Consider the following 21,822-nt stretch of genomic DNA (forward strand, 5'->3'; position numbering starts at 1 on the left):
TTCTGATGGTGGAGATGTCAGGATGCTGGGGCCTCAGACGGGCCTTCCTTTAGGAAGCCTGCTATACGTGTGACACCCATTTTTCAGATGGTAGAACGACTCCCACAGAGCAGATGTGAACTGTTCAAGGCCTCCTGACTAGAGAGCACCAGAGTCAGGACTCAAACATGGTCCTGCTGACTTCAACCCTCCCCATCCCAGGAGCCCCGAATAGAGTGAGGCTTTCTGGGCGAAGGAGAGAACACAGTCCCCCAGGAGGGTGCCTGTTTGAAAGCCCCGTGTCTGGAAAAGAACATGCGAAGCTAAATCCAAGGGCAAAACTAGGGCTCAAAGGCCCTGACAGAGGAGAAGGGGAAATACCCTGCCACAAGCCCTGGGATGGTGTCCCAGACTTGGCTTTAAAGAATCACCTTCAAATACAAACTAGATTAAGTAAAAGTGGGACTTAGTGGCCTCTCAGCTCGCGAGTCCACAGGAGAAGCTCAGGCTTGGTTGGCTCAGTCTGGGCTGTGAGGCGTCTCAGTTGCTCTCTCTTCCCCTCTGCCCCCTTCCCCACGCCTGAGTTCTTCTGGGAGGGCTTCATTCTCGAGCAGGCTCCGGTCCCCTGGATTACTGCCAGCAGCTCAGGACTCTTGTCTGAGCGGTTACCTCCTTCCCGGAACAAGCTGCTGCCCAACAGCAACGTCCTGGAACCGAGTCTCGCCGGCCTGGCCCGCGGATCCTCCCCTGGGGCTTTTCAGCCAGGCTTTGGTCACATGCCCACAGCTGGCGGGGAGTGTGGGCACAAGCCTCATCCAAACCAATCCCAAAGGCATTTCCAGAAGGGAGAAAGTGCTGAGCAAAAAGGTGTGGCTCCCGTCCAGACACGCTGTACCCAGATTTTAAAGTCCTTGACCTGCAGGGACAATGACCTTGGGCCACGCTGGAAAGTGGCTCTCTGAGGGCCATCTGGGAAGGGGTGTGGCTGGGTGGTGACCTGGCTGTGCTGCTGGCTGCCAGGAAAGGGGGCTGCCCCCCGGGCACCTCCAGGAGGAGCTCGCTGGGGTGGTTTCTTGATACTTTGTGCATCTTCCCTTCCAGATGAACCTCAAATCATCCTGTCAAGCCCCATCACTGCCGCCCTCCCCCGTCTGGGGCGACCTTCTTGCCTGGCTCCCTCTGCACACAGCCTCCGGCACTCTATGGGGTATTACCTGGGGATCACCCCCCTGCCACTGTCTACATCGCCTCGGTCACGCTCATTAGCCTCTCTCAGCTTCAGTGTCTGCATTACGAAGCTAGCTTCTGTAAAAGGAATCGCACGGTGACAGCATGAGGATCACATTTGTTGAAGGTCGCGACTCACCCTTGCGTTGTGCTCTCTGAACACCGTCTTAACTGTGCCCTCACAGAACCAGAGCCTTGGCACTGCTCTCCCCCGGTGGGGTGTCAGGTCTCTGGCAGGATGGCATCCCCTGGCCCGCTGCGGTGATCTGGGACCATGGGACTTGCTCTGGGCAATAACTGTGGGTGGACGTCCTGGGGGTCCCTTTTGGGCTGGAGTGTTCCAGTGCCAATGAAAGGCCCACTGAGGCACTTTTATGCTCATCTACAATGAGTGCCGATGTTCCAGATGCTGTCTGCTCCGTCAGCTGGCTTCCGCAGTGAGGGTGACACAGGAGAGGGCCCCCACTGACCTCCAGTGGACACTCAGCACAAGTGAGAAATAGACTCTTGTTTCATGGGACTGAGATTCTGGGGATGTTTGTTACTGCAGCAAAGCTTAGCCATGCTGGCTGGTACACAGAGGTCACCAGAAATTCCCTGCCTTCCTTACCCTGCATTAATGTAGTAAGTGCCCTGGGGGCACATCCCAGGATGCCGCAAGCCTTGTCCAGGCGAAGAGCGCCTGTTCTTTATTGACCCTTTTTTATTGAAGTCTGGGTGGGAAGGGCCACCCTCAAGTTTGAACTGGTTCTGAGCTCTGAGGCTCAGTCTCGAATCGCCACTGAAGGGACAGGCAACGGAGGTGATGGCGTCCAGGAAGCCACAAGTCAAATTTCTCCTACTGACGATGGAGGAACCGAAGTCCTTACACTCTTGGCTGGTGACCCACATGTCCTTGAAGGTAGAGAGTGAGCACAGGATGGAGCCACCCACCCAGGCACCGTACGTGGCACAGGGACTGGTGGACACCTGGATGGGGTGGAGGAGGCAGAGAGGAGAAGAGCGGGGCAGGGAGCACGGAGGGAGGCGGGGGAAGAGGAAGAAGCCAGCATCGAGCTGCTGCTCTGCGGAGGGGACGCAGAGTACCAACCCCGGCGTGAGCTCCAGGCACACCCGTTTCTTTCCCCAGAAAATACAATTTCCTCTCACCTTTGAAGATGCTTAAGGCCCATGTCCTACTGCCCGTGGTTTTAAATGATAGGGAGAAAGGGGCGGGAGCAGAGGACTTGCCCTCGGCTCTTAGATTTGCTCTAAAAAGATGACATGTTTTACACTTACACCAAGTCTATGTGGAAGGAAAACACAGGTAAGGAAAAGCCCCCCAAGTCATCGGACAGCCCGGAGGAAGCCCTCCCCGCCCTCTACACGGTCTCCAGACGTTCTCTCGCTCCCCCTCTTACACGGACCTCCTTCACTGTCAATCCACTTCACCAGAAAGAGAGCAGGTTTCTTATCCCGGTCAGGTGCCCTCTGGGCTGGGAGGAGGGCACCAGCTCCACACCCGTGGGATGACTACGCTTGCGTGGGTCAGGCGGTCGTCATCTGCATGGTTCGCTGGTTTCCCCATCATAACAGCACATGCCCATTACTCTAGACCAGGAAGGCAGCCGCACTGCTGCAGGGGTCTGCGGGGCCAGCAGCAGGAGGAGGGTGTGGAGACCCCCGGCCGGGGGGCGCTGGAGGAGGGTCAGCACCCCCAGGTCGGACGCTTCCTGACTGTTGCCCCACAGAACTAGGCATGGTGGGGGAGCCATTTGACGGTATTGCTTAAAAGAAGAAATGATGCTGTCATTTTAAGGATAAAAAAGACAAGGAAAAGAGTCAGAAAGGGGAACAAAAAGTACATTCAAGGTCAGGCAGGAAAAGAGCCCATTCCAGTGCCCGGGGCCCTCCACGCTCTTTCCTTCCAGCAATAGGTGTCACCTACCCCCGAGTGGCCTACCCCAACCACATCTCATCCAAACAGACTAAACAAAAATGTGCACGAAACTGGGATGATTCATGCAGTTGGGAGAAAGCAGAACTACCAACAGAGAAATGGCCTCTTCCTCACGCATCCACCCAGCACCCTGCCTCCTCTTTCCTGCATTTTCTCGAGTGCCACCTGCCCGAGGAGACCGCCCAGACCACTCCCCCCAGCTTCCCTTGCTGCTTCCCCCAGGTGGGGTGGCTGACGGCCCCTCAACACACGGACTTCCACCACTGGTGATCTGCACTTTTTACTGCTTCCACCGCCCACCCCAGAACGCAAGCTCCGGGGGTTTTTGTCACTTTCGTTTTCTGGTCCCCAAGCACCATGCACATCAGAGGCATTCCAGAAATACCTGAGGAGCAAACTTGGGAAGCCCCCAAAGGGTGGATTGGGAGGACCATACCTTCACATTAATTGTAGGGGAAACCAGGGCAGATATTTCTTTCTGCATCCGGAACTGCAAGCCGGAACAGGAACCAGTACCCGCCACAATGTGGCCGAAGAGACTCTCCCGGAGGGCCAATGCTCTGGAGAGCTGTCATGTGGACCCCTAGGCTGGTCCTCCCTGTCAGGGTGGGCAGAGGAGGGAAGGGAGCTCTGGGGCCAGAGGCTGGGCTGGCTGTGCACACCGGGGCTCTCCCTTCCTGCTGAAGGCACTTGGGGTGCCCAAGTCTCAGGCAGCGCTGAGTGCGGGGGGGCAAATGGCCCCACAGGCCACAAGGCCCTGCAGGTTTGGGAAAGACGTGTATGTGAACTGCCCAGCACAACCGCTAATGACTGACAAACAAATACTAATTCTCCTCTCTCATCCAAGAGAATTTCTATTCAAGTGCTATTGACAGCTACTAATTTGTCACGCTTTGGTATCCATGACTTTATGAAAGGGTCTCTGTAAAGGCAGCGCCCGTGCTCAGGTAGCCTTCAGAAAATTACACTGATTGTTCCTTTCTTTCTGAAGTTGGTACTTATTTTTTACTGAGGTGTAATTGATGTACAACATGTCAGTTTCAGTCACCCAGTAGAATGATTGGGTATTTGTCTATACTGTGAAATGACCACAGCAGGTCTAGTTAACATCTTCTCTTGACTCATCGCTTGTCCATATAAATAAATACAAACATGAAGAGCACAGCCCTTGAAAGACAGGTGAGTCGTATTACTGTCCATGCAATAGTGTGGGCTTCTGGGAGGGCGGGGTGGCGCTGCTGGAACCTCACTGCCCCCCTCTGTGGGAGCACCCACTGCATAACCTCGGAATACAGGCTCATTGGCAGGCATCGTCAGGACATGCCTGGCCCCATGAGGGTATGCAGCGAACTGCCCCTCTCGGCATGATCCTGGCTGTGCTGGCACTCCCTGCGATCCACCAGACCCAGGGGAGAACTTTAACACGTGGGTGAAGGACTTCAGTCAAGGACTTCTTCATTTATCCACTTAATGCCTGGGGGGCACGGACCATGTTGGAAGCCTTCAGCCCTGAGCAGTCTAACGGGGGAAGCAGACACCCCAGCTCACTTACACTGACGTACATGCCATGGCTCACCGGGCACGCATCCCGGGAAAGTGGCTAGTTCTCTTTTAGTCCCCTCTGTCCCCTTATGAATGTGACCAGTTATTTTAAAACTGCTACCAAGAAATAATTGGTTTTCATGACCCCCACTGATGGATTTTCTCAATCAATGGGAATTTTCTGACCCATCATTTTTCCTGTTCTGCCTGCCAAGAGCTTAGTCAACTCGGTGTTATTTTAAAATCTCTCTAGGCCAGATGTATGAAGTTCCCTCCAAATTACAGATTTTACTTCTCTGCTTTAGTTGTCTTGATTGGTATATTTCAATTATTTTGTCAAGTAGGTGGAGAATAAATAAGACATTGCAAAAGAGAAGACTTGCAGCCCGAGGTGGTGCTTAATCCTATTGGACAAATGATTTTACCTTCCCCACCCAGGAGTTCTCCTCAGCTAAATTGGAAAAATGGGGGAGATGAAAGGAAGATTAAAGGTACAACCCACGTACAATGGTCAGCAACATAACAGGCACATAGTGGGGGCTTAATAAGGGGTAATTGGTATCAGGCACTTTTGAAACAAGGTGCCAATTTTTTTTTTAAATAGAATCTCCTGCTGGCGGCCCCAGCCCCTTCCTCCTTCCCCCTCACAGCGTGCGCAGCCACCTAAGGCCTGGGCTCACCTCTGTCCCCTTCCCAGGGCTCACCGATCAGGCCTGTCTGGAAAAGCCCTTCAGGGCGGAGGAATCTCTCCTGCCCAGGGTGGATCTCCTGGCCATCAGAAAGCCGATATTTCTGGGCATAGGAAGGCGAGTCAGCGTCCTCTTTCTCCTTGTTCAAATCCACAGCCACAGAGCAGCATTTCTCTTTCACGTGCCGGAGGCACCCCCGGTCAGCCGTGGGAGAAAGGAGAAGGGCCAGACAGAAGAGGGCTTGGGTGTGACCTGAGCTCACAGAAGCATTTCCTTCCCTACCGAGCATCTGTCTGAAGGTGCAGCTCCTTGTAGCAGGGCCGAGGCAGCATAAAGGAGCTGCCCCTTCTGCTTCATCTCACCCGCCAGGACCTCTTCATCTGCAGTGAGTGCTGGGCCAGGTTCCAGAGGGCAGGATAGGGATATCGTGGACTAAAACACAAACATTTGAAAAATGTCTCCATTTTATGAGTTGACATCTTTATATATAAACGATGTGTGTTTCTAGGGGGCTGGAAAATCAAATTCAGTTTTATTCTCTATTAAAATAGGGGGTGCTGTTGGTACCCCCACCCCCACCTGCTCTAAGTGTCAGCTACAAACAGCCCATAGCTTCCCCCTCCCCTGGAGAATTACCCAAGCCGGACGCCCTCCTGGACATACCTGGAAGGTCACAGCCCTTCCATCTTCAGGGTGCCTGACAGTGGGCGGTAAGACCCAGTCATGTCCTTTGGCGTTACGGTTTTACGTTCACCTATGCTATGTTTGAGTTTGGGTCAGAGCTCCCTGCACTCGCTCGCCTGGAAATCCTCTGGTTCCTGAGTCCCCTGACGTCAACTCCCACCTTCCCCACTCCGCCCACCTGCCCTTGCCTAGGTTAATCATGGCTCCCTCGTTCCGAACCCTGCCACACGCTTCAGACTTTTTCTGACTTCTTTCTCTCCAGCAGCTGATGCTGTTACCCGTTCCCTTCTCTTCCCTGGCTTCTGGGAAGCTGCATCTCCTGATATCTTCCCCTTCCTCACCTAGGCTGGGCTTTGGCGAGACAACTCTAGGCCCAAACCACACCTCTGCCGTTGACCAAATGCCTGGCTTTAGGCAAGTTCATTCTCTCTTCAACCTGACCTTTCCTCATCTTCAGGAATGGAATTAACCCCACACAGAGGGTTGTTGTAAGAATGAGATGAAATATGCACAGACAGATCTTGCTGAGTGTCAGGTGTCAATAAAATGCATGCTTTTGTCCCGGCTGACCTCACTTTCCCTGCTTTCCTCTGCTGCTATTCATACTTCATGTGGCTTTGGACACAGACCTCTTGCTTGGGAAGACCAGAAAGCACAATGCAGGGGGTTACAGGTTTGTGGGGAATGGGTGTCATGCGGGTTATACAGGCGGGGAACTTAGTCCAGGAAGGGGCTGAAAAGTGGGACAGGCATGTCCTTGTCTGGAGTCCCTGAGCTCACATCGCAGTTGCTACACTTAACTAGTATGGGATGTTGAAGTCCCCTAACCTTCCTAAGCCAATTCCTCTTGCAGTGGAGATAACTGTTCCCTCTCAGGTGCCGGAGCATGAAGCAATGAGAGACATGTGAGACGTTTACTTAGCCCAATGCCTTGCACAGGGTAAGTACTCTGTAAAGCTGAGCTTACCACCACCACCATCATTGTCACTATCACCACCTCCACCACCATCATCATCACCACCATCAAAACCACCACCATCACCACCACGAACACCATCACCGCCACCACCACCACTGCCGCCGCCATCAGCACCATTAGCACTACATCACCGTCACCGCTGCCGCCACCATCACCACTACCGTCATCATCATCGTCACCACCAACACCACCATCACCACCATCACCACTACCACCACCATCATCTTCATTGTCATCATCAACCCACCAAATGTCCCTAAACATAGACAGGATCTTTTTAGAACTTGGATGATAGCCTTGCTTTACAAATTGAGGGCTGGGGGTTGAGCAAGCCAAGAATGACATTACACCCCAAGGACTGGTTCGGACAGAACCTTCCTGGACAGGACCTTATGGGACAAACCCTTACAGGACAGATTCAGTGTTATTTTGATGGTGGGACCCAACACAGGGTCACTTGGGTAGATGAAAGGCTCACGCTGCCAGGTACGGCTCCACACAGAGAAGGCTGCTGGGCAAGGCCGTGGGGTGCACCTGGGGACAGGGGACAGTGAGCTGGAGCTGTCGGGTTAGGTTGTGGATGGCCAGTGGGGTGGCTAGCAAGGTTTCAAGGGATCCCTGTGGATTGGGTTTTTGTGACTGATTTCTCAGGCTCCTGGGCATAGGGGCTCTCCCCATTGTCCAGTACTCAGCTTGGGGTCAGTTAGGACAAGTGTATGGTGGCCCTGGAGCATGACAGGCAATAGAGGGGCAGCTGGGGTGTGAGCTTGGCAGTTGCTCAAGAAAAGGACTGACCGGCTTCTGGCAAAGACCTCATCACTGGGCTGAGACAGGGTCTGTAAACAACAGGGTATCACACACGGCCGGGGGACACCAGTGAGCATGTCACTCACCAGAGGGTGACTAGGTGTGACTGGGGGTGGCTGTCGGTGAGAGCTAGGGTTCCCCCAGAAAAGTGAGAGCACACGTCCACACAGAGACAGGGTCAAGCCTATGCACAGCGGCCTTACTCACAGACCCCAAACAGGAAGCCCCCCACATGTACGTTTGTGGGGAAGGGCCCCGCAGTGGGACCTGTGGAAGCAGGCGCCATCACGAAGGACATAGGCATGGGCATGGCAGGGATTGGAGGAGGCAGGGCCCAGGCTCTAGGTGGCAGGCCAGCTTTGAGATCCAACTACAGACCCCTCCCCCTAAAAGCAGAGACAAAATCCAACCCCAGCCCCTCTGGCCTGGCATGTGGCCAGAGTCACAGAGCTTGGAAGGGTCTCCGGGGTTCCTGTGATCAAACTCCCACTTCACAGATGGGAAAGCAGAGACCTGCTGAATGCCAGCACCCGCTGGGCCCTGTGACAAGCACTTTGGGCATTAACGCATTTTGTTTCCATGACAACCCCCAGGGTGATACAGGGATCATCCTTCTGATAAGGAAACCAAGACTGTGCAGGGGCAGGTCATCCACCTGGGGTCACACGTGCTGGGAAAGCCGGGCTGTTCCCTGTACACTGGGCTGCTCTGCCCATGGGCTTCTCTTCTGGAACACAGCCCTCAGAAATCCAGCTAAGATACAGATTTATTCCAGGAGGACAGTCGGCCCCGCCCTTCCCAGTCTGTTCCACCTCTGGAGGAGCCCTGCAGGTTGGCACCTGGACCAAGGGGCGCTGGCAGGGATGGGGCCAGGGCATGATGGGGGCTCACAGCAGAACCCCTGATGCGGAGAAGTCCACCTTCCCACTGTGAGGAGGCATTCCTTCCATGCTGCCTTCCATTTCCTGCAGAAGTTTCTGCTTTTCTCCACCATTCCCTGCCTAGGCAGTAGCCACAGATCCCCTTTCCCTGAGGGACCCACCGGGTCCTGCCCATGAGGGGCCCAGATGGAGCTCAGAGGGAGGCGGGAGAAGGAGACGGAGTTCTGGCGGCCCGCTCCGTCCCTGGTGGTCCCTCCCGGGCCTCCGGGCCTGCCAGTGGCCCTCTCTGGGTGCTGGTGGCCGTGTTCTCATTCTGGTTTGGGTAGCGGCTCCCATTACTGGCAGGAGCTCTGTACACCATGTGTTGTTTTTCTGAAACTTAAGCTCCCATCTGTATGAATCTCTCCAGGAAAGTCTCACCAAAATGACCCCATGTGGGGGTTCCTTCAGTTTCCTGCTTGGACCCTGGTACTATTAAGGGTGAATAGAGAGAGAGCCAGGGCAGGCTGAGTGCCCAGGAGGGGCAGGAAGTGCCGGGGACAGGCTGCACGGCTGCACCATGGTTTGTGTGAGGCCTAATTTTACGTGTCATCTTGACTGGGCCACTGGGGCCCAGACACTCGTATTATTCTGGATGTGTCTGTGACGGTACTTTTGGATGAGATTAGCATTTAAATCCACAGACTGGGTAAAGCAGATGCCCCTCCCCAGGGTGGGTGGGCCTCATCCAGTCAGCTGAAGGCCTGAATAGGACAGAAGGCCTGACCCTCCCCAAGTAAGAGGAAAATGCACCTGCCTGATGGCCTCTGGACTGGGACACTGATTTTCCTGCCTCTGTCCTGGACCTTCTCCCATCAGCTCTCCCGGGGACCCAGCCTGCCAAGCCGCCCTTCGGATGCTGGGACTGGTCCGCCTCCATAATCATGGGATCTATGTTCGCATATTAAGTCTGTATCCCCTACGGTCCTGTGTCTCCGGAGAGGCTGGGCCAGGACAGCCTGGGAGCAGCACGTTCCCTCGGGCTGAGGGACAGCCGTCTCTCTTCTCCTTGTGGCCCGCAGGCCCCGGTGAGCACCTGCTGTCGCACGGCTGTGGGCTCTGTGCCCCGGTCCGCACGGAGTCCAGCTGTGGCCCACCTCTGCCCTACCTGCCCATGTGCAGGGGACTCATCAGCCCCGACAGGGCTTCGTGTTACCTGAGGCGGCAGCTCACACCTGCGCTGTGATCGACGGTGCTGTGCTCCGGGGCCACGCCGGCAGGCTCCTCCATGTGCTGGTGATGCAGTGAGTTGCCAGGCCTGCCCCCTGAGTCACCGCCCCCTGCAGGAGGCCCCGCGGGGCCCCAGGGACTCTGCGCTCATGGGGGACCTCGCTGCTTGCTCCATCAGCTCATCAGTGGCCTCCTCAGGCCTACAGATGTGACAGACCCGGGTGGCCAGGGGCAGCCCCTGCAGCCGGCCCCCCTGGCCCCACTCCAGCCTTACGGAGGGCCCTGCAGTCTGTACAGGGGGCTGCCCACCCCCACCACCATTCTCACCAGCCTGCGCCCTTCACGGGCTCTGAGATCCAGTTTAATCCAGTTCAGTCTGGTCAGCACTCACCACCAACTCCTTCCTGGGGGCCTGCCCAGGGTGGGGCTCAGAGGGAAGAGGTCCTGGATCAGTCACAGTTAGGTCTCCCAGCAGGACACACCCCACAGCTATGCTGAGAAGGGGTCGCAGGGTAAGACCACCAGGGGCCAGGCCTGCCTACCAACTGCTTGCCCCGCGACCTTAGCCAAGCCACTGCTCCTGGACGCCCCCCATGTCATTTGTGCAAAGGGGCTGATCATTGCCCCGCCTGTAGAGTGGCTCTTGGGTCTACAGCTCCCATCAAATGCCTCACCCACACCCGCCTGCTCGGCGAGCTCTCCCGGGGTCGCCAGAATGCTTGCCACTAACGCCACAGGGGGCAGCTCTCGCTGGTGTTTGTCTCATTGAACAAAGAGATGGTACCCCAAGGGGTCCCCGAGGCGCAAGGCTTGGGAGGAGGCCGGAGCTGCCCACCCTGGGGCCTGTTCCCCGACCCCAGCCCAGCGCCTGCTCTCTTACCTGCGACGCTCTCTCTCTCTGTTGGACCTCGAGACACAGGTGGCTCGGTCACCATCAGAGGATGCCGCTCCAGGGCGACACAGAGCACCGCATAGAAGGAGTGATGCCAAACCTGAGGGGAGAGGGGGCACAGGGAGGCCCCCGGGCACTGCAGCAGGCCTTCCGCAGGGCAGAGGACCTGTCAACACCACAAAGCAGCTTCTTCGGGCACAAAGGCGATTGCAACTCGCAGCAGGAGAGAGGGTGGCTTTGGACAAGACACAGAACATACTTGTGTACCAGGCCTGGGGCTGGGAAAGGGAGCAGGACGCAGGAGGCGCAGCCCATCTGGAGGACCTCCTGGTCTGGCTGGGGTCGGACAGGAGCCCCCGCCAGCATGGTGAGCCCGCGATATGCGGGAGGAAGGGAGGCTCGGTGAAGGGCACAGGGCACAGGGCACAGGCTGCAGGCCTCACAGGGGTCCCCGGCCTCCCACGCACCAGCTGTGTGCCCAGATCAGCAACTTGACCTTTAGGAGCCTGCCTGCTCACCTGCAGGATGGAAACGCTCCCTGACTCACGGAGGATTAGATGCTGTGACATTTGTAGAAATCCTAGGGTACTCGTTTCCTGGGGTGGTCATAACACACATCGCAGATGGGGCTTAAACACCGGACATCTCCTCTCCCAGGCCTGGGGCTGGAAGGCCGAAGCCCAGAGGTGGGCAGGGCCGGCTCCCCTGAGCCTCCTGGGCGTGCGGACGCCGTCCCCTCCCTGTGTCCTCCTGTGGCCGTCCCTCTGTGCGTGTGTCTCCTGACCTCCTCTGATAGGGATGCCCCTCCTGGGATTAGGACCCCCTATGGCCCCACTGTACCTTATTTCCAAACACACCCACATTCTGAGGTGCTGGGGTCAGAGCTCTGACATGTGAGTCTGGGGACACAGTTCCGGCCACAGCACTTGACAGAGTGCTTGGTGCACACGTGCTCAGCAAGCAGCAGTTACTCACCACTGTCAAGGCTCATGCCTGCTCCGGGAGGAAGGCTCCCTGGGGAACGGGAGACAGGAGGGAAGGACATGCTCCCTGGGGGTCTGTGGAGGAAGGGCCTCAGGGAAGGGGGAACAGCATGTGCGAGCGCACAAGGCAGGCTACGTGGTGCCCGTGGAACAGCCAAAGCTGGACAGGGTGCTGGTGCCCGGGTGGCTGGCCACAGATGGGCCAGAGCAAGGAAGAGGCACCATCAGATACGAGCAGAAGAGCCCCCTGGCCGGCAGTCCTGGTATTCGGCAAGAGCCTGAAACCAAGAGCTGGAACAAACTGAAGACACACAAGAAATCAGCAGCGCTGGGGCTCAGGTAGGCGGCGTGAGCCCCACCAAGGAGAGGGGAGGAGGCGGAAGCCGTGGCCTGGGGAGCACAGGTCCCGCGGCCAGTGCAGTCCAGAGACCGGTCTGCATTTAGTCCCTGCCACATGCTGGGAGCTACAGCCAGGACCAGGGTCAACACCTCAGCTGTGTAGGCAGGAAGAAATCTGTGGGTGGTGCTGCCCCAGACAAGACACCCTCCCAGTGGCCCCAGTGACCCACAGCACCCAGCTCCCATGCCCCCTGCAAACCTCTCCCACTCGAAGCAGGACTGCCTCGGGTGACCTGCAGAATATGGCAAAAGTGACCGTGTGCGACTTCCAAGGCTACATCACAAAGGCAGTGCCGCCTCCACCGTGGCCTGCGGGAAGTCAGCAGGAGGCTGAGAGGACCTCCCAGCGGCCCTGCAGAGAGCCACGCGTGAGGAGGGAGCCAGAGGAGAGCGCCGCCTCCGAGACGGATCCTCCGGCCTGGCCGAGCCTCCAGACGCCGCGGCCCCCGCTGACATCCGACTGCAGCCTCCAGAGGGATCCTGAGCCAGGAGCCCCAGCTGGGCGGCTCCCCAAACCCTAGACCCAGGAGACTGTGAGGCAACAGGTGAGCGTCATTGTTTTAAGCCTCTAAGTTTTGGGGGTGATCTTTTATGCAGCTTATATAATCAGTCCATCTTCTAAGACAGCACACGACCTGGTCAACCCGATTTGGAGGCGCTGATAAGAACCTTCAGCTCCTGAGACAGAGTGGTTCCAATTAGCCAACTTATTATGTCCTTTCTATGCTGGACTAAGGAAATTTTTATTGTGGTGAAATATATATACAAGGAATTTACTATTTTAACGTTTTTAAGTGTACAGCTCAGTGGCATTAGGCTCACTGACACTGTGGTACAAGGGACCCCATCACCATCTCCAGAACTTCCCATCATCTTCAAATAGAAACTCTGTCCCATTGACACCAACCCTCCACAGCCCTTCCCAGCCCCAGACGCCCGCCGACCTATTTCTGTCTTTGTGACCCAATGACGCCAGGTCCTCCTGAAAGTGGACTCACACAGCATCTCCTTCTGTGTCTGGCCCATTTCACTCAGCATGGTGTCCTGAGGGCTCAGGCACGTTGTCAGGGGTGTTGGGAGTTCGTCCCTTTTTAAGGCTGGATGCTATTCCATTGTTCGCTTACCCACGCCAGCAGCCCACGTTCTGTTCATGCAGCCAGGGGTAGTGGGCACCCGGGTTGCTTCCACATTTTAGCTCTTGTGACTAATGCTGCTGTGAATGTGGGATACAAAGGCATCTTCCTGCCCTCACTTTATACCCTGAGGGGTACGTGCTGGGTCATATGGCAATTCTAGCTCAGTTTTTGAGGACCTGCCGTACTGCACCATTTTACATTCTCACCAGTGGAGCACAAGGTTCCAGTTTCTCACCCTTGCCAACACTTGTGATTTTCTGTTGTTTTTATAATAGCTGTCCTAACAGGTGTGAAGTGGATTAAGAACTTCTTGTCTATCATCCCTTTTAATCCTCCAAATAGTGCTATGTGGTAGGGAAAATTATACCCTTTTCTTACAGATAAGGAAACTGAGGGCCAGAGAGGCCAGCTATTTGTGTCCCAAATGGCACAGATAATAAGTAGCAGGGGCAGGATTCAGGCTCCACAACCTCTGTGGTCAGTCAGTTCCCTGATGCAGCATCTACAGGCACTGGGCACTGGGAGACGCCAGAGATCTCTGGATGCGGGAGGTGCCTCCCTTCCCAAGTGCCAGGGCAGCAGGCACACCCCCCAGCACGGGCAGGGGGTAGGGGGCCCTGTGAGCCGGTCCCACCCCACCAGAGCTGCGGTTCACCTTTTCCATGTTGTCCCAGTTAGCGATAGCTGCCCAAGAGATGGGGTACTGCAGGTTGAATGTGCCCCGTTTTCTCTGAACTTTATCTCCTATGAACCAGTCTTCCTCATCCGTTCCCACCAACAGATTCTGAAAAACACAGGCCAGGACAGGGTGATTCACCTCCACTCAGCGTTCATGGTCAGTGCATAACGAGAAGTGGCCGGGGGCTGTGACGAGCAGTCGGGGGCGGGCTCCGGGTCACAGCGCTGGCATCGATGGCCTTCTCAAACCTGTACACTGTTTTAAAGTGCCACAAATAGGTCTCAGCAGATGACCCACAAGCTAGCAGAGCACCTGAAGATACTCCTGTTGCCACTGTGGACGAAGACGCGGAGGGCAGTAGGGAAGGGCCACTGCAGGCAGGGGCACAGGCTTCCACCTTCACTCTGCAGAGGTGGCGGGGGAAGGGTTGGATCTGCTAGTTTTTGCAAGGTGAACCTAGCCACTTTCCTGACGGGTCAGCCCATTCATTCTGTCATTCAGAGGGGATTCGGCAGCTGGTTTGTGTGTTACTCTGGGTCCACCGGGAAGCCGGCAGCAAGGTGGGAGTAAAGCATGGGGATTCTACCAGGGGACAGGCCCACAGGAGAAAATGGGAGGTGCTGGGCAGGGCTAGGAGGACATCTGGCTCCTGTCCAAGACGAGCGTGGGTCCAGGAGAGGGGGCTGGCGCACCGTGAGGTCGGCAAGGCCACGGGGGATCTTGAGCCAGAGTCATTCATCAGGGGAGTCCCGGGCCTCCCAGGAACAGGTCTGCCTTAGAGTCCCAGCCGTGCTCAGCTGTTGGGTAGGAGCAGCCTGAGGGAGCAGGGCCTTGGCGGCCTGGTGCAGGGGCACAGTGACGCGGTGGGCCAGGGCAGCCGGGCTGCACGGCACAGGGGGCTTCAGAAAAAGGCGCGCTCCTGCGGCCACCGCAGCTCATCGGCAGAGAGCTCTTGTATTTCGGCAATCTGTCTTTTAGGCAGAAGAGGTCTGGGCTCAGGGAGGAAGCACTAGCCACAAGACCCCAGGCAAGTGTCTGCCTTCCCCAGGCTTCCACCTCCTTCCCTGCCAGATGGAACGCTGACGTCCACGCCCCATCCCTGGCCACGGCGTTGGCAGGAGATCAGGTCAACGAATGCCGACAGGAATGCATTCCATAAACAGAAAGGACACCTTGGGGTCGAGGACAGTCCATGCTTTTCAAATCTTAATGTGCGAGGGTGAGGGACAACGGATGCCCACAAGGGTGGGAAAGGAGCAGCAGCAACCTGGTTTGCAGTCCTGAGATGGACGGTGCTCGGGTCTGAGCCCCTGTGCTAGTCACAAGGGACCGAGGACTCTGGGCAGATCCTCTGTCTTGCCCCTTCACAGCCACAGGGCCTCCCGTGAGGGGCTCCCTGCCATCTCCCTGCTAGACTGAAGTCACGGCATGGAGGTGGGGGTCATGGTGCTTCAATCTGGAACAAAATGTCAGCCCACGCAGAGCGTCCTGTTGTGTGCTTCCCCTCTGGAGACGGAAGCGTTCCTCCTGGTGTGCGGGGCCGGCCTGGAAGCCCAGAGGATGGCGGCCGAGGTGGCCCACAGGAGGCAGACCAGAAAGCCCGTCTGCAGGGGTCCAGGTGGGCCATTTGCTCCTCTGATGGTTCATCTTGGTCACTTGTTTCTATTTTGGGGAGGAATTTGATTTTTCTAGCTGGGATCTTACGCTTCACCATGTTTGTGACCTGTTTTATACACACTTCTCCTTCCTATTGCACCACTTTTTGTGTAGCTAACAGGTGCTTTTTCCTCCCTGGGGCTGTGGGATACTGGCCATGGTGCAACATTAAGTACTGACACTGCAGAGCAAATTATTACACCTGTCAGGACAAGAGACACCACACCAAGGATTTCAAACAGAGGGACTGAACACAGGGAGTCAGTCACACAGCGCCGAGCATTTGGAAGAGCGAAGGGGACGCAGAGGTAGCCCGGAGAGTCCCGGACCAGCTGCTCGGGCTGGGGACCCACAGGGCCGTGGGGGTCTCAAACAGGGAGCTCAAGGAGGCCCCACAGAAGGGAGCAGGGGCCCCGCGGGGAGCTGCTGGACGGCCCAGGGGCTGGAGAGCGGCTGCAGTGTGGGACCAGGATTATCCAGGGAGAGAAGCAGGTTTGGGGAAGAGTTTGGTCATGAGAGGAGCAAATGCCTTTGCACGGGAACTGGGAGGACGGGGCTGGGGGCAGCAGCCACCTCTGGGGAACGGTGGGTGGCTGACAGAACGCTCCACTGTCCTTTCATGGCACTGGCTTGACGCTGTCTTCATGGGCCTGTGAGTCTACATGCAATGGGCTGGGAGGCTCTGAGGGACGGCAGTACCCAGGGCAGAGCACGCCGCCCCCCTCGGCTGAGGCTCCCCTTATCGCCAGCGTCCATCAGGCTCGGGAGCCTCCCTGGGACCAGACACTAGCAGCAGAGGCTTTAGTTTCAGAGTTTGGGGCAGCTCTTCTGAGCAACCCCATGGCTCAAGTTTCAACCAAAACTGCTAACACACCAAACTGGTTCCCCCGGATGTGGCGGGACCCATCCTGATGCCCACTCTCCCCAGCCCTAAGCCCTGCCTTTCAGGTCCTGGGATCACAGGACGGGCCCACTTGGCTCAGTGCTGGCAGGGTGGCCAGGGAGCAGCCACGTCTGAGGGAAAAGCCCTCATCAGGGGCCCTGGTTCAGACAGGGCAAGACAATCAATGCCTTGTCTCCAAAGGGAGCTTGCCTTCTGTTAGTGCTTAAAGCACGTCATCAACTGAGCCATGTCCCCAAATTCCTATGTTGAAGCTCTGACAAAATGGGCCCACCTGATCTAAGGTGACTGTGTCCTTATAAGAAGAGGTGGTCAGGACACAGACACACGCAGAGGGACGGCCACGTGGGGACACAGGGAAGGGACCACGTCCACATGCCCAGGAGAGAGGCTTGGGGGGAGCCGGCCCTGCCCACACTGGGGTCTCAGCCTCCAGCCCCAGCCTGGGAGAGGAAACATCTGTGGTTTAAGCCACCCCCTCTGTGGTGTTAGAGCTGCCCTAGGAACCTCATACAAAGCAAACAAAGAGATTTGTGGGTGGCAGAGGCCAGGCCCTCTTTGGTGGGGCTTCTCAAAACCAAGGACCTGGTTCAGGACCCTCTGAATCTTAGAGAGGTGATCAAACGACTGCCCAGGAGCTATATCTGGCCTGTCACCTGTTATGTGAGGCCTGTGAACCAAGAATAGTTTTCACATTTTTGTGATTGGAGAAAAAAATCTTTTCCCTTCTTTGCTTTTAATCTCCCTCACCTCTCTTACAAAGATATATGCCACTGGGTTCTGGACCCACCTGGGTAATCTGGGATGACCTCATCTCGAGATCCTTAATTATACCTGCCAGACCCTTTTTCCAAATAAGGTCACGTCCACCCGGTCCAGGTGGACACACCTTTGGGGACACCGCTTGGCCTGCTACAGTGATGAGGAGAAGTGTCAGCCCAGTTCTCAGCCCCCCTGTAGGGCCTGTCTTTGCCTGGAGTATGAACGACTGAAGGAGGGGGCACTGGGGCTGCATTTGAGATTCGGGTGAGAGTCTCCCCACTTTGAGTGCCCCCAACCAGGCTGGAGTGGGCTCAGCTTTACTGCAGCCAGGGCATTTCTCTTGAAAGGCAGGAAGACCAGGCGACACTGGGTCCACTTCCCTGCATGGCAACAGCAGCAGAAGGGAGCAGGGGACACCCTATTCGGCAGGGCCTTTGCCCCAGGCCCCACCCCTCCCTACTGTCTTCCTGTCATGGAAGCTGCATGTCAGTTGCCACCTAGTACTGGCGGACTACTGTTATCTTAAAGATAGAGAACTACTTCTCAGCACCCACACCACTCTTAAAGGTGGGAAAATCAGACGGTAAATGGATGGCATAGTTTATTTGTACGACCGCCTGCTTCACTGACTGATGCCTCGGGGCTGCTCCGTCTGAGTCAGAGGCCCTCAGACATGGCTCCTGGGCCAGCAGCATAGCATCAGCTGTGAAGTGGTTTGAAATAAGGATTCCTGGCCCCAGCCCAGACCCGCTGCGGCAGGAAGTCCAGGGGTGGGCCCGGCACCCTGCATTTTGCCAGGCCAAGCGCCCCTGTGATTCTGAGGCGCGTTCACCTGGGCCAACTCCTGCTCCTGCCCTGAGGACTGGGCTCAGCCAGGCCTGTTGGGGGAGGGGGCTGTTGGGCCCCGAGGCCACCCCCAGGGAGGACACCCCCATCACTCACATCCCAAGCACAGTGGGGAACATGGCCAGGGGGGCTTCCTTTCCTGAGAAGCCCACCTTGCTGAAGCCCGAGCCTTAGATGCAAATGAGGGGCAGTTCATCCTGCTGCGTGTGACCTGGGTGTGACCTGGACGGGCTGCAGGAGACACAACAGGGTTACTTGTGCTGGAGGCCAGGTGCGCACCTGGGGGCAGGTGCTGCACTGAGGGCTCGGCTTGCACTCAGAGCCAGGGGTGTGTCCAGAGCCAGGGGTTTGTCCAGAGCTGGGCCCCACCAGCAGTTTGCTGGAATGGGTGGGCTCTTAGTTGACCATTTCCTTGTGGCTGCACTGGGAAGGGTGACCCAGGGTGCAGTCCCCGGATAAAGGCTTCCGCTGCAGCGTGGCCTCTACCTGGCGTGGGCCCTGACTTGCTTCACTGGGGCCAGCTAAAGCCGCCCCCTCCCCTTCACTGAGGCAGGGGCTTGGGGCAGGGAGACCCCAGCATGGGCCTGTGACCCCAGGGGCTGCACCTGGTGGTCACTGCCAGGGTCCCCCTCATCCGCAGCTCCCATCCTGCCTCTCCTGGGGGACCTTGCTGGCCTCCGGGCCCCAGGTCAAAACCATTCCCTCCCTCCTTTTAGACAGAAAATGTAAAGAAGGAAACCGTAGTCACCCACAATCCTACCGCCTATGGTTGCCCTGTTATATGTTAATATTTGCTTCAAATCTATCTATGTTTTTTTTTAATTACCCTCAAAATAAATGAATCCATTTTCTTTTTCGAATATTGCATTTTAACTAAATCTTTACCATGAAAGAAATGTTCTTCACGTTAAAAGTGATTTTAATTCTTTTTCAGATTAAGTCTATATGTTCATTACAGAAAATAAAAAGAGCTCAGAGGAAAAATGAAACCTCCCGAGATACTACCGGTCGCAGACAGCCCTGTTAACGTTGGGTATTTACCCTTCCGGTCGTACAACCCGCTCAGGGGCCCACTTTCTATCCGACGCTCTGGACGGGGACAGCAGAGGGCAGTCCAGCTCTATGTGTGCTGTGTACCCACGTTCCGATATTACCGTGACACCTACGGTTTTGTATTAGACCTTTTCTCGGAATGTTGTGAACATCCCCGTGTGGTCTGGTCCTACTGGAAACACCCTCTCCCGCTCAGAGCCCCACCACGACAGGCGGCTACGATCCCCTCACCCCCCGCCCCAGTTGCGGCACTTAGACCCAGCCACTCCGGTGCTTGTTGACAGTCCTGTTACCTGCCTTCATCCTGCATTCTGGGCGAGCTCCCTGCCATACATACATCCTCAGCGTGCCTGGCTGAGTGACCAGGAATTCTTGGAGGCTCCATAAACATTTTGCCAAATTATTGTCCAGAAATGCTGGTTTCTTCACAGCAGCTACGTGTAGGCATGTGTCACACAGTGCTCCATGCTTTCCACAAGCCCGTCTCCCCAGCAGGCCACCCCTGCTTCTGCAGCCAGAGTCCACGTCCCTCTCCGAGAGCCCCACGGCCAGGGTTGCCAACTGACTTCGTAGTTCTGGTCTGGCCTTCCTAATCTCCTGCTTTGGGATTTTTGTGGTGTCCTGTGAGTGCGCTGGCTGCGTATCTTCAGCCGTGTGTAGCCACTGGAAGGCAGGACCTCGGCTGGAGGTTGCTGGGCTGGCTGCAGTAAAGTTGGAGATTTGTAGGACATTTGTGTGAACTTGCTTATCTGCCTCCTGCTGAGGTGAGGTGGTGTGTGAGCATTATGCGCTCACCATTATCATTATGATTATTACAATGACTGATCCTCTTGAGATGCAAGGATGAGCCCCAAGCCCCCAACTGGCCAGCAGCAGACATGGAAGGGGGAACCCAATGAGAGCTGAGCTCTCCCACCCACAGCTCGGTGCCTGCAGAGCACAGAAATGAATTAATTCTGGGGCTGGTCATACAGTTTCCAATGTTCCTTTGCTGCAGGAGCTTTTGAGCTCAGTGACAAAAATGCAGTTTCTCCTTCATTTTGTTCCAGATCATCAGACGCTGGCTTCCATTTCTGTGTCTTTAGCAAAAGGAGGAAAATCAGACCATGAGTAATCGCACCGCTCTCCCTGCTGGGACATTTCCATCTGGGGGTCTGGAGTGGAAAAAACCAGCTCAGAGCAGGGAGGGCATTTTCCTCCAAGCTGGAAAGGAGGGCAGGGCTGCTGGGCAGGACGGCACATTGGATCAAGGAGCGCTTTCCTACTCCAAATCCTCGTGGATCTGGGACTCGCATGTGAGTCTACATATTTAGGATCAACACACAGAAATAAAAACGTAAGGAAAGGTGTGAAGGAAATTAGAAGGGAAATGTCCCGCTGATCAAGAGGAGAAAGTGACCTACGACTGGTGCTCAAAGGGAAGGACTGAACTGCTCCCGAATCCCAGGAACTGTACCAAGCACAGAAAGAGCGCCAGCAAGAAGACAAAACGGTCCAGAGAAGGAGAGGTGGGGCCCTCCTGCAGCCCACTGCTGTCCCTCCACGTCGCCACTTCCGCACAAAGCCATGGCGACCTGCCGAGCGGAGGGGGCGCCCCCTGCCCCAGTCGGGGCTTCTCCACGTTTGCCACTGGCCCTGTGGGGCCTCTGCTTCTCTGTTCCCATTGCGCCCTCGTCCTCTGGGTTTAGATGAAGCGGTTGCGTGACCCATGTCAGCCAGTGAGGTCTTCCAAACCTGGGCTAGCGGTCAGCTCAGTCCTGGCTGCATGCTCAAGCCCAGACATGTGAACGGGCGACCTTACAAAAGGAACTTCGCAGGTGGGACTAGGCTGAGGATCCTGAGGTGGGAGATTGCCTGGGACCACCCGCTGGGCCCAGTGAATCACGAGGGCCCTCAGGAGGGAAGGAGGGAGACGGGAAGGTCAGAGTCCGAGAGAGACTCGAAGATGCTGCCGTCCTGGCTGGGCAGCTGGGGGAGGGGGCCACGGGCAGACAGCCTCGCAAAGCTGCACAGGAGAGGAAACAGGTTCTCCCCTGGAGGTTCCAGCGGGAGTGTGGCCCTGCCAACACTGTGATGTGGGCCAGAACTGTACCATAACAGAACTGTACTGCTTGCTGTAGGTCACTAGGTTTGTGGCAGGTTGTTACAGCAGCCCCCGGGCCTTGGTCAGGAGGCGGGCGTGTGACGCAAGACCCCGGCCAGAGCAATCAGGAAAGATAGTCCGTCTGGTCCATTGGACTCCTGTGTCCGGGAGCTGCCCCTGCCTGAGGGGGAAGCCCGGCCACAGGAGAGCAGAGGCGAGGCCAGAGCATGGAATCCTCGCAGCGGCCTCAGGTGCATACGTCGTCCCCCCGCCCCGCACTGCTCAGCCCAGGAGCTGACAAAGTCCTCTGAACGGAGCTGAGTGGGTGCCGGTCACTTGCAACCAAGAGAGTTGTGACCGGTACCCAGGTTTACCCACCCTCCGGCGGCAGGGCGTCCCTGTGAGCCCTCTCCTGAGCCGAAACGGCAGGAGGAGGCGCCGGGGCCTGGTTTTGCCAACAGAAAGAATCCGAAGAGGATTTCTGCTTTTATGAAGA

At 56.5% G+C, this 21,822-nt stretch overlaps 1 protein-coding gene across 1 annotated transcript; it reads right to left on the bottom strand.

The window, feature by feature from the left end:
• Positions 1 to 204: 204 nt before the first annotated feature.
• On the bottom strand, positions 205 to 18,824 carry LOC118907363 (uncharacterized). The gene is given in 14 exon segments (XM_057506652.1): positions 205 to 2,175; positions 3,582 to 3,713; positions 5,113 to 5,138; positions 5,368 to 5,733; positions 6,402 to 6,411; positions 7,097 to 7,295; positions 7,518 to 7,573; positions 7,933 to 7,975; positions 9,923 to 10,046; positions 10,667 to 10,928; positions 14,002 to 14,130; positions 14,856 to 14,907; positions 18,287 to 18,421; positions 18,796 to 18,824. Coding segments are annotated over 14 exon segments (1,926 nt in total). The 3' UTR covers positions 205 to 1,812.
• Positions 18,825 to 21,822: the final 2,998 nt, after the last annotated feature.

This window comes from Manis pentadactyla, chromosome 9 (assembly GCF_030020395.1).
Source record: "Manis pentadactyla isolate mManPen7 chromosome 9, mManPen7.hap1, whole genome shotgun sequence".
Classification (NCBI taxonomy): domain Eukaryota; kingdom Metazoa; phylum Chordata; class Mammalia; order Pholidota; family Manidae; genus Manis; species Manis pentadactyla.